Source organism: Motacilla alba, chromosome 1A (genome assembly GCF_015832195.1).
Source record: "Motacilla alba alba isolate MOTALB_02 chromosome 1A, Motacilla_alba_V1.0_pri, whole genome shotgun sequence".
Taxonomy (NCBI): Eukaryota; Metazoa; Chordata; class Aves; order Passeriformes; family Motacillidae; genus Motacilla; species Motacilla alba.
In genome coordinates this window covers 50328378-50340389 of record NC_052031.1, presented here as the reverse complement: position 1 = coordinate 50340389, position 12012 = coordinate 50328378, and the positions used below count along the sequence as shown (strand labels likewise).

Genomic DNA, 12012 nt, shown 5'->3' with positions numbered 1-12012 from the left:
CCTGAGGAGCCTGGCAATCCTACTGTAAGAGGTATCACATAACCATGTTGTGAGAGGCAGACCCTGTTCCAAGGAGCCTGACAAGGGAAGGGAAGACACAGATCCCTGTTGAATATTTGGGAAGCCAAGGAATGGAGCAGTTCTGCCCACTGCCATAGTCCCACCAAACCTGTGGCAGAATCTCAAGTTTGTCCCTGTAGGGGACCACCGGTGATAGTGATCTAGCCATCATCTTAACAGTGTAAGGGAACCTTTATAAAAGTATTCAAGTATACATTTCATCTCTCTTATCCTTTCACTCCTAAATATTTCATTTTCAGGCTGATTGGGTTTTCTTTCTCTCAGTTTGTGTTTCCTTCAAGGGTCAGAAGGAAAATTAGAGACTGTTCAATGACATCCCCTGCTCCCCTGCTACAGGTGGGCATGGCCTGTGCACTTAAAATCCCAAATCCCCTTGGGCTCTGTGTAGCTCTCAGTCTGTCCTCCAGCTCTGCACAATACACACATTTGTGTTTCAATTGTAAGTGCATCCAAGACATGGGGAAAGATGTTAGCCTGACCATTCCCTAGCCTGCACTGCTCTCATCCCCTTGAGCGGCAGCCCTCAGGACAAAGGTCAGCAGCATGACCCTCCACACCTTCAACCACATGTTCTCTGCCCTTCAGAGCTGTTGGTTAGTGGTTCCATTGGAGTCAACATTATCTGGAGAGGAGACATTCCTCACTCTGCTCTCTTAGGCTTGGCCTGACCCTGAGGAGTCATGATGGCTCAGGTTGCCCAGGCACTTAGTGCTGCGGAAAAGTATCCTCTAATCCAAGCTGGCTATTGTAAAAGCCACCAAGATTTGGATGGGAAATCGAGACCCAGAAAGGTTGTTAGCTTTGCAGTGGAAAGAGGATTGATCTGCCATTCCATCAGAGATGCTCTTCCAGTGCCTACAGTCAGTCCAGAAGAGGGCAATGTTGCCTACTTGCCTGTCAGTACCGCAACACAGAGGCACAGGCAAATGTCCACATAGGCAAAGAGATGACAACTGTCCCGTATGACTTCCAGCAAAAGGCTCTGTGGCTAAGTCAGGTCTTTCTGTGCTGCAGCAAATTACGGCTTGGATAAGTCACTGAACTTCATAAGGGTGGAAAAGGACCACGTCAGCACAAACCAACCACAAGAAAACACAAAACAGTCTTTCCGAGTCTGCAGCCAACCAAATAATGAGGCTGTGCAAAGAACCCCTGTTCTTCTCCAGGGTGGGTTTGCTTAGCAGGCTAGCTCACTCTGGCTGCCCTCACATGGCAGCCACTTCACTGTCCACAGTACAGCCCTTGCCCCTTCTCTCACTCCATGATGCAGACATCATGGTCCACCAAGCAGGTTCTGGAGGCCAAGGTCAGTGTGGTTTGCTGCAGTAACTGCAGTCTGTTGGGCACAGTTACATCCAGAGGCACTTGAGAGAATAATGCAGACACACAGACACAGCTCACACCTCATGCCTTCTCTGGACACACACCATCCCACAAAACAGTGTGCAGAGCAAAGGACTCCTAAGCTCTCTGACTGGAATCAGCCAAAGGCTGTTTAAATACAAGCACTGCTTAACTCTTTCACCACAGATAATTTTGTCCCTCAGCCCAATAGTCCTCACCTGGCTTCAGGACATTTATGATGTCTTCAGCCCTTCCCAAAGCTTCCTGCTCCCCCTAGACAGCATTTGCAAATACATCTTGTCCTTTCTCATCCCTGTGGCAGAGGAACCAAATGAAATGCAAGGACTGTGCAGACAAAATCGAATTTAGCAACAAAATAAACAGCACGGGGGCTCTCTACTGATTAGATTACGCCTTTTTATAATTTATGCATTAATTCCTCCCATGGTCTGAGATTCCCTGTCTCAGAAGGCCTGTAGACCTGCACTGCAGAGATGCAGATGCCAGGAACATCACTTTGACTGAAACATCCACCTTTCCACCAAGCAGATGAAGCTCTGATTAACTCCAGAAGAGCTCCTCTTTGTAATGCACCATTGTCCATCCTCCAGAGATACACAGCCCAGCACCATTCCTTCCCACACTCAATCGTTCTTCCCAAGTCCAGTGGAGAACATGTCAGACTGTGAAGCATCTGCCTGTAGTAGCATCTGCTCCTAGGTCTGCTCTCAAATCAATTCAAGCATTAATAAGAGTCATCAGCTACTGCAGCATATATATCCAGGAGCTGTTGTGTCTATAGTCATCACTCCCTAGAGTTTGTTTATTCCTGTCCTTTGCTACACAAGGAGCAGAGGCTGTAAGCTCAGCACACTCAGTAACGAAGCCTAGAAGCCATGGCTAGATTTGTCTAATCAGAGCTGGATGTGCAAGTGCAAAAAAAAAAAGAAACCCTCTGAGCCAAGGAGCCATACCACTCTCAGGAGAAACTAGAAACATTAAGAAACAGGAGGCAGAGAAGAGACAAGACATGCAAGGGAATGGCTGCTATGTCACCATACACAAATTGGCCTAATTATGTGTATAAATGCACCAATAGGCATGGATTTGCTGGCTGTGTTCTTGACTTTAAATATTGATGCTTAGGAAGAGCTGAGATCAGGATATCTGCTGGTGGATTCGGCTACAGATTGCTCAGTCATTACCCACGGCCTGGATCGCCTGCCTTGGATTGCCTTCCTCCAGAGAGCTCTGGAGCTCAGACAGAGGATTTGTTGTGTAGGTAATGGGCAAGGAAGCTCTGCCTTACACCCAGGCAGAGCTGTCTGCCTGCCCTGGGTGGGGCAGAACCTGGGTACTGATTGCTGCAGGAAAGGGCTGGTATCACGACAGAACTGACAACTGGGTGAAAATAATTTGGTGTCCAAAACAGGCAATAGCCAAGGGAAGAGAAACAGTGTGTTTGGGAGAAGCAAGTGACCACTGGGTGCCTGGGACAATTTTCCCATGCCCTGACCCAACTCTCTCAGTTTCACCCATACCCTGTTTCCTCCCATCCCATCCCATCCCATCCCGTCCCGTCCCATCCCATCCTGTCCCATCCCATCCCACCCCATCCCACCCCATCCCATCCCATCCCATCCCATCCCATCCCATCCCATCCCATCCCATCCCATCCCATCCCACCCCACCTTCTCTACCAGACAAGTCTGGAACAAATGGACTCAGAAGCAGCTTTTCATAGTTTTTGCTTGTTGATTTTTTTTGTTGTTTTTTTTTTTCTTGGTTTTGTTTTTTTTTTAAATAAGAAATTTATTGCAAATATAGAAATTGATTTTCTCCATACAGGAATCTCCGAGTTGAGGAAAAACGATTTCGTGCCATTCAGTTTTAAAACAGGAAAAGAAGGAAAGAGAAAAAAAAAAAAGAAAGAAATACAATTCTAAAAGAAGAAAAGAAAATAAATTTAAAAGAAAAGAAGAAAGTAAAGAACATAACTCCAACTTAAATTTGTCCATACACAACCGGGGGGGTCACAGGGTTGTTACGGAAGGAGGAACACCAAAGAGGCCACAAGGAGCCAGTCCCAGCAGCTGCCTCCCAGGCCCTTCCTTACATTCAAGGGCTGACACCCCCTTCTCTGTGCCTGGCAGCTGCCCGCCCCTTCCCACCCCCTCACCCCAGACGCTGTGCTTGTGGATGGACCAGCCGTACCAGCCCTGGAGGGTCTGGCCTGACCCAGACACACTCTTCCTCTTCCCCCCAGGGAAGCTGGAGAGCAGGCGGTGGGAACAGGCCACCCAGGAGCAAGGCCTCACAGTGGCGGTGGTAGTTACGGGGGAGGCAAAGGCCAAGCCGAACGCGCGAGGATGGGGCATACAGAGGGGGACCGTAAAGGGGGGAGGAGGGAACTTGACCCCTGGTGGGGCAGGGAGGAGAAGGAGCGGGAGAAGAGGGAGAAGGAGAAGCCAGGCAGAAGATGCCCTCTCTCCACGCAGGGACGGGGTGGGTTGGGGCAGTTTGCAGAGAGCTGCCCTAGTAGGATGGCCGGGGAGAGGTAGGGAGACACCTCCCGAGGGCGCGTGGGGGGACAGCCAAGGGGAGGCAGACTGAAAATGCCCCTCACAGTACAAGGCCAAAGTGGCTGAGGGACAGGGTTGGGAATGCGTGCGTGTGTAGGGGGGACACAACAGATGCTCCCCTCTGCCCCTTCTCCAAGGAAGGACCCAAAAACACCTGCTCAGACAGCGTGGGCAGGGCACTGCTGAGGGGGGCAGGTTCCACCAGCCCTGCAAGAAACCCCCATAGCCTGATGGGAGGTGGCACAAAGTGTCCGTCCCACACCAAGCCCCCCCTGAGGAGGTTCCCTCCTGCTCAGATGGTGGAACTGCAGCAGGCTGGCTCCAGCAAGAGGACACGGCTCCATGAGGCTCTTCTTGACTGCATCTTGTGTGGAAGGAGGTGATGACGGTGTAGGGGATGTTCTCCAGGCTCCTGGAGGCTGTGTGTCCTTCCTGATGCAGCTGAGCTTTCCAGTCAGCACTAAGCTTGGAAAATGTGCTTTTGGGGCCCTGGGTCCAGCTCCTACCCAGATGGCAGCTGCCCACCCTGTAGCACTGAGCTCTGCCTACAGAGAGGGGTCACAGCTCATCATGAAGTCTGCCCAGATTTTTTTCTCCAGGCACTGCTGACTTACCCCCCACCTCCTCTCAGAGAGCCTTCACCCCTGCACTCAATCATTTTCCTTGCTGTTCCCTTTGTCCCTTTATCATCCCATTCTTTCCACTGTAGCCATCTCTTCCCCAGGTCCTTCCAGCCTGCCTCTCTTCTACACCTTCTCCATCTCCCTCTACCTGTTACCTCCTTGTCTCACCACTCCTTGGTCCCACCATACCTTATTCACTCCTACTGTGTCTGCCCCTTGTCTCTTTCTCAGCTCCTTTACCACCTTCCTCCTGCATCTTCCCCTCCTTCCTTCAAGCCTGCCAGGCAGAGCCTCCTCCAGCCAAGAAGGCTGATTAGCATTGCAAACACACAGAGGCCTCCTCAGCCCGACATAATTCTTCATTTGTCAGTCATGAATATTTCACACCTGCCTCAAGAGGGATTTATTCAGTATGGAAGAGTGGGGAGGGGGAGAAGGGAACATGGTACTGCAGCATAAACTGGGGCAGCACCCGCAGATATAGGAAAGAGCTCTACCCCACAGGAACAGTCTCACCTTCACTCCCCTGGGCGCAGGACCCCAGCCCAGGCTTCTCCCCAAGGCTGTTCTTGGGACTAGAGGGCAGGTCTGCACCCAACCTCATTCCTCACCCTCCACAATTTCCAATGAGGTGAACCAAACCCCTGTTTTCTCTGCCAAGAGTCACCAAGCCAGAAATAAAGTATGAGAGGGTATGGTCTTGGTTTGGCCCCAGAAGTCCACTTTCCCCTAGGAGAAGGCAGCTTTGAGGGACTTGCCAAAGCCAAGCCTTAGAGGACTCGGAAACATAAGGCAGTCTCTCCACGCTTTTTCCCAACAAAGAGGTTTTTGAGGCCTGGCTCTCTGTCAGGCCAGCCAGGGTAGAGAATGCATAGGACAGACCTAATCCAGAGGTCTATGCAATCAATAAGAGGAAGGTGGTGGGAGATCTTCTAAGTGACTGTAATCAGCTGCACATCAAGTTTTCACTGTATCAGAGGTTTCCCTTCAGCTAAAGCACTCCACCTTCCCTCAAGAATAACCTTGCATTTTGGGAAAGAGCAACCAGGGCAAAGGGAGGGTGGTGACCATTTCTCTTACAAGATCTATCTTGACAGGCCTCACTCCTGTTCCTCAATAACAAAGAGAAATGATGGCCACTAGAAAGAGCAGGCCTTTGGTATATAACACATACCCCTTTACACACATGACTGTGAAAAGCAGCTGAGAGACCACAATTGGAGCAAGGGAAAGGGGGGACACTGGAAAGAAGAAGAAATGAGGTTTATGGGGTGATTGGTTTGGGTTCTCCTTGGGGTATGTTCCCTCCCAAACTCATAGGAGTCTCTCATAAAATCACATCAGGGACCAATGAAAGGAGAAAACAGGGACAAGGACAGGAGAGACTTAGAGGGAGGAGGTTAAATTCCAACAAACTGGCACATACACAACAGGTGTTTGCTCAGAAAAATACAGCAAAATTGTCATGCAAATAGAACGTTAAATCTGCTTTCCTCCAACAGGGCTGGCATCACTTTGTGAGCCCTCATCCTGAGGGAAGGAGCAGGACAAAGAAGAAGGGAGGAGGAAGGAAGGTGAGACACTTTGCTCCCCTTCCTTGCCCTTTTCCTCCCACAGAACAGTCATCTTGTGCAAACCATCCAATGGTTTGAAATGGGGGGCTACAGCTGGGAGAGAAATGGGTTTTCGCTCCTATCCAGCCTTACCCCCACCAGAGAAAAAAGAAGGGCCTGATGATAGCTGTATCCCTGACCTTTCTTTTCTGCCTCATTGAGGTGTTGAGGGGAAAAAGCAGAAACCTTTATAAGTTAATGCTCTCCCTAAAGTATTGACTGAGCAGAACAGTTTACAAGACCACACGGCAGAGAAGCACAGGGAGGGAAGAGTTGGGGAGAGGAGCAAGACTCCATCCCCCCTAGCCTGTCGTCTCCCTTTTTCTGTCCAATTCTGTGCCCCAGCCATTAGTCTTTTCTGCTTGGATGGTTGCCGTGCTGGAAGACCACTGAGCCTGCTCCATGTGGTAGCTGGGGAGGTCTCTGTTGTGCCTAAGCATCTCTCATAGCATTTACCTGTCTTGGTTTGCTGCACAGTCCCAGCATGGAGGGACACCTGCCAGCAGTGATGTGACTTCCCTTTGTGACTTCCCTTCATCCTCCTGCACACAGATGCACACACACATGTGCACACACACCCCTTCCTCTGGGTTGGATTGGCTCTTACCATGTGGAGTCAGTCCCACAGACACCTCTGGACTCAATGCAAAATAATGCTTTGACTGTAGGAAAGCAGGCTGACAGTGAAAAGTCTGAGGCAATGGGGTCAGGACCTGGCTCAGGATTGTTACCATCAGCATCCCTACAAGGAAGAAACTCCACAGATCTTCGTAAGTTTACACTTTGGGGACACCTGCTCTGGTTTTCTTGCACCAGACTCTGCCTACAGCTCCACCTCACTTACAGACAGTGAAATTGCAATATGTGGCATAGAAGCCAGCTCTCATAGCTGGCATTGTTACTACCTGGCAGATAACAGGCAAATTCTCCGCATGCAGCATATAAATCCCTCCTAGAGTAGCTGCTACATCCTCATCCTTCTCCCAGGGCCCCCAAAAACACTGGGTCTTCTGAGGAGCACCTCAAAGAGGAAATAACTACTAAGGGAGGGCAAACATAACATAGGCTCTCACCCTCCTCCTGACAGAGGTGAACTATGGTTGGGCAAGTGTTGGGCAGATCATGGAGAGAAGGCTCACTGTGCTGCATAAAGATGTGTTCAGCAGGCAGCCCTCCTGCCTGACAGAAAAATACTGGGGGAGATGATGCCAAGATTGTGCTTTATTGGGTTGCTCAAAAATGGGGAATAGGTGGAGAGGGCAGTAGGCTCATTGTCAACTCTGTGACAGATCTTCTATGCAAGAGGCAGAGGCTGGGATCTAGCAAGTGCAACTGGAATTTTTTCAAGACATGACAGGATCCCTAAGAAAAGTTTGTCACACCTGTGAGGAATTAAGAGATGACATGTTGTTCTCACTCTCACAAAGGCATCTAAGTAGTCAAAGGAACACTGTCATCTGGATGCTGGAGTCCTCTTCTATCCTGGCACACACAGTGCAGCTGCACACACAAAGGGAGCTTCTTCCAGGCCATCCTTCTTGGGCTACTTCCAGGCCCCATTCTCACATCCCATTTGTTCCCTGTGCTCCTGTCTTCCCCCTAGGTTGTCCCCTATCCATGCCAGAACATCCATAGCCTATACAAGAGAAAGATTCTTTGTGAGGGCCAACCCAGTGAGATGAGCAACTGAAATCCTGTTCTTCACATTCATCTGGAAGTGAGGAGGTTGGATGATGCTCTTCTCATGGACACCCACCCTACAGCCCATGGTGCAAATCAGTTGGGAAGAGCTGCAGAGGCTTCATGGAGAACTTGTTCTGCTAAGGTCCTCTCCAGGTCCCTTCCTCATAGTAAAGGGGACATGAACAGACAGTATTAAACTGACTAGACAAGGGCAGACTGAGCACAGGCGTGTGGGGTGAGGAGGACCTCTGACCTGTAACACTCGTGGAGAAATGGGAACCCCATACATCTCTGATAGACCAGACCTTTCTGCTTTTTCCTCCACCACTCCTTGAGGACCTGGCTTTCCACGCCAAAGAGAATATTCACAACATGTTTCTCCCCACCAACTTGCAGAAAACTGGCTCTGAGAAGGCCTGGAGAATGCCTGTCCCTCCAGATTGCTGGTGTTCATTAGCAGCAACGTGGCAGGAGAAGGGAAGGAGGAAGAGCAGCAAGAGCACAGAGCCTGTTATACGGCAGGTCCTACCCGCCTTGGTCCTTCACATCTCTTCTCCTTCCTCTGAGGAGGATGGAGGTTTGTGAAGTATCTAGACAGGAAGTTCAAGCCCAGGGACCCTTAACAGAGAGGGATAGGGAAGGGCAAAGAAAAAGAAGGGAGAGAATTCTTCCAGCAATTCCCACCTTTTTTGGAAGGGGACAGGAGAAAAAGAAAAGCCTCCACTGCTAAAGAAAATGAGGGGAAAAGTTAGTGATGGAAGATTTGGCATAGCAGGTGTACAAGGTGGACAAGGAAGCTTTCTAAGCCAAAGTCCTTCCCTCCCACCCAAAAGAAAAATCAGCCTTCAACAGGAACAGAAAGATGAATAGTTCACAGCTGAGTTTCATGGCCAGTAAGTGTCCATCTCTGCCCTTCTCCTACAACCACTGCCACCCACTCCCAGGCCATTCCCACCCACCCACATTCCAACGTTGTTACCACAGTGTCAGTGCAGGGCGCTCCTCCTAACCATTTGTGGGCAGAACAATGGTCCCCGTAACACAGTAGAGACAATTCGGCGTGTGTGTGTGTGTGTGTGTGTGTGTGTGTGTGTGTGTGTGTCAGTTGAGTGTCTGTGTGTGTAAGAGTTGTTGTAAACTTTAAGAAAAGGTTTTGTCAGTTTTGTATTTGTCAGGAGTATTTTGTTGTTGGTTTATTTTTCACAGTCAAGTGGCTTTTTTTTTCTGGTTGTTGGAAGGGGTGGGGTCTTGGTTTGTATTGTTTCCTTGTGAGGAAGAGTCACAGCTTCTGCTGAGCAGAGACCCCTTTCCAGTAATCCAGGATGTCATGCAGATCCTCATCCTTGGCAAATTGAACTTTCTTCCGCAGGGCATGCCCAGCTGCCATGTAAACCTCCTCCCTGTGATGCTTCTTGTAAGGCCGGAATCGCTCCCAGATCTTGTGGGTGCTCTCTGAGGAGTACTCAGGGCTGGAGGAGTAGCCCGAGAAGTAGTGTCTGGGGGAGAGCTGGGAGTATGTGGAGTCTCGCTTGGACCGGGACAGTGGCTTGAGGAATGACACCCGCTGGCTCAAGGTGTCAGCACTTTCCTCATAGTACAGGGCCGGGAAGGAGTGACGGTGCTCACTGCAGTGGTAAGAAGGCTTGACCTCCAAGTGGTGGATGGCGCTCGGAGACACCAAGGGAAGACGATCCAAAGGGCTGTTTAGTGGGCTGCCCTTCTCAATGTATTTGGAGTCAGACTTGCTGAGTGGTGGGTGGTCAGGCACATCCAAGCTGAAGACCTTGGCGCTCTTGATGGAGCCACTAGAGGAGACACTGCAGGTCTTTCTGGCCACAGCAGCATCAGCACTGAGCTGGCGCTGTAAAGGGTGGTGGGAGCTTTCCTTGTAGGGTGGGGAAAGAAAGCTGGGCCGCTCTAGCCCACTTGAGGAACCAGCTGGGATGGACTGGCACTCAAAGGCCATATCTGAGTCAACACCAGTCCCACCACCCAGGAAAGACGCTGTGTCCAGCTTGAGGGCATCAATGCAGTTGTTGATGATCTGGTTGACCTTGTCTACCTCCTTGGCTATAGTAGAGATCTCAGCAGCTGAGCCTTGCCCATTGTCAAGCTCCCTCAGGTCCTCGTCTCGCTGGGTTCTCTCCAGCCCATCCCCACCACCTGTCCGCACCTCAATGTAGTTACCTTTAGTGGTGACTTTAGGAGTCTCCATCCCAGCGTCCATTGACTTTGACGGGGGCAACTTCTCCCCAATCATGGAAGGGATGGAGGACATCCGTGAGACAGGAATGACAGGTGGCTCACCCAGCTTCTGGGAAGGATGGACCATGGTACTGGTATCAATATCTGATCCATAACGCATTTCTAGAATGGTCTTTTTGACATTGAGTGACTTCTGTTTCTCCTCCTGCATCCTCCGCTTCCGCAGGCAGTAGTACACCACCCCCAGGACAATGACCATCCCAAAGAGGCAACCCAGGGTGGTCATAATATAGTGTGTAGTGGTGGAAGTACTGGAAATAGGATCCTCCCTGCCTTTGCTCCGGGTTGCAAAGGTCAGGCAAGTATGGTTGTAACGCCTGTTGTTGCGGATAGAGGCCACACAGAATGTATAATCAGTGTGGGCCTTCAGCTTGTTGACAGTGACATATTCCTTCTTGCTCTTTAGTGTTGCTATGTCAGAAACGTAGCTGTTGTTGTATTGGACCAGCACATACATCTTACTGTAGGGCATGGGGATGGTGACCATCAGGATGGCTGAAGTGATTGTGACATCATGTAGCTTGATGCTGGGACTGAAGGAGGAGTCAGTGGTGGAAGAGGCTGGAGGCTTGACTGAGAGGAAATCCCCAGGGCTGATGGCTGACCCCTCATCCAGATCTCTCTGGGAGTCAGGGGTGTAAGGAGTTGGGTTGACCCTGGAGAGGGAGGGGATGGTGCCCCCTCTGCACATGGACTGGAAGATGGTGATGGCATTGCGGTTGTGGTGAGGCCGGGGCACCAGAAGCGGATACCCAGCAAACTCCCGTGGAGTCTCGCACTGGAGGCGGTCATAGTTCTTGGTGACGTTGTTGAAGAGAGCCAGCCAGTTAAGAAAGCCATAGAGGCTACAGTCACAGTTGAAGGGGTTGCCAGCCAGCTCACACACCATCAGGTTGCTCAAGCTGGTGAAAGTGTTGCCCTCCAGACGGCTGAGGCGGTTGGATGACAGGTCAATGCTAATCAAGCTGGGGCACTCAGAGAAGGCAGTAGGGGTGACCAGCTCAATCAGGTTATGCTGCACAAAGAGGAACTGGAGGCGGGCCATACCCCGCAACATGCCCTCTGTCAGGTTGGTGAGTTTGTTGTAGCCCAGCTGTAGGACCTGGAGGTTTGACTGACCCATGAAAGCCCCATCCTCAATGTAGGAGATCTCATTCTTGGTCAGGTTCAAATCAGTCAGGTTGCCGAAGCGGTTGAGGGAGGAGTACAGCACCACCTTGAGCTTGTTCTCGTTCAGACGCAAGTCGTGCACCGTGCTGTTGATGTGCTGGGGGATGGTCTCATACGGGGGCTGGTTCTGGCTGCAGATGGCCAGCCACACATACCCTTTATCCCCCTCAATCAGCCAGCAGTCACCTCGCACGGTGCCGGGGGAAAACAAGCAGAGCAGGGCAGCTGCCCACAACCCCAGGCACAGCATGGTCTGCAGTGGTGCCCTCATCAGGATGGGGGAAAAAAAATCCCCAACAAAAACCAACGCCAAATCTCAGGACAGCAGCAAAAAGAAACTAGGGGCAAGAACTGGGGTTTAACAATGGAGGGGAATGAGCACCCCAGTCCTATCAGATGTCATCACCATTATTTCTTCTTGCCCTCTGGGTCAATCCAGGAGCATAGAGGAAGGGGAACACATGCAATATTCTTCCAGAGCACCCAAAAGCTATTACCATGGATGTTTGGTCCAGAAGATAACTACCTTGTGCTTCTTTTCTAAACAAAAATTCAGGCCAATGATAATGAATCTTCTTTGATGCTCATGAGCGACTCACACACTTCTTCCCCTTTTTTCCCCTCCCACCCACCCCCCACCCATATCAAACC

General features: G+C 50.6%; 1 protein-coding gene across 1 annotated transcript; it reads right to left on the bottom strand.

Moving 5' to 3' along the window:
- Window positions 1–3160: 3160 nt before the first annotated feature.
- ELFN2 (extracellular leucine rich repeat and fibronectin type III domain containing 2) lies at window positions 3161–11964 on the bottom strand. The gene has a single exon (XM_038155305.1). It carries the CDS (start codon window positions 11630–11632, stop codon window positions 9206–9208), a length of 2427 nt encoding a protein of 808 aa, XP_038011233.1. The 5' UTR covers window positions 11633–11964; the 3' UTR covers window positions 3161–9205.
- Between the last annotated feature and the right edge of the window lie 48 nt (window positions 11965–12012).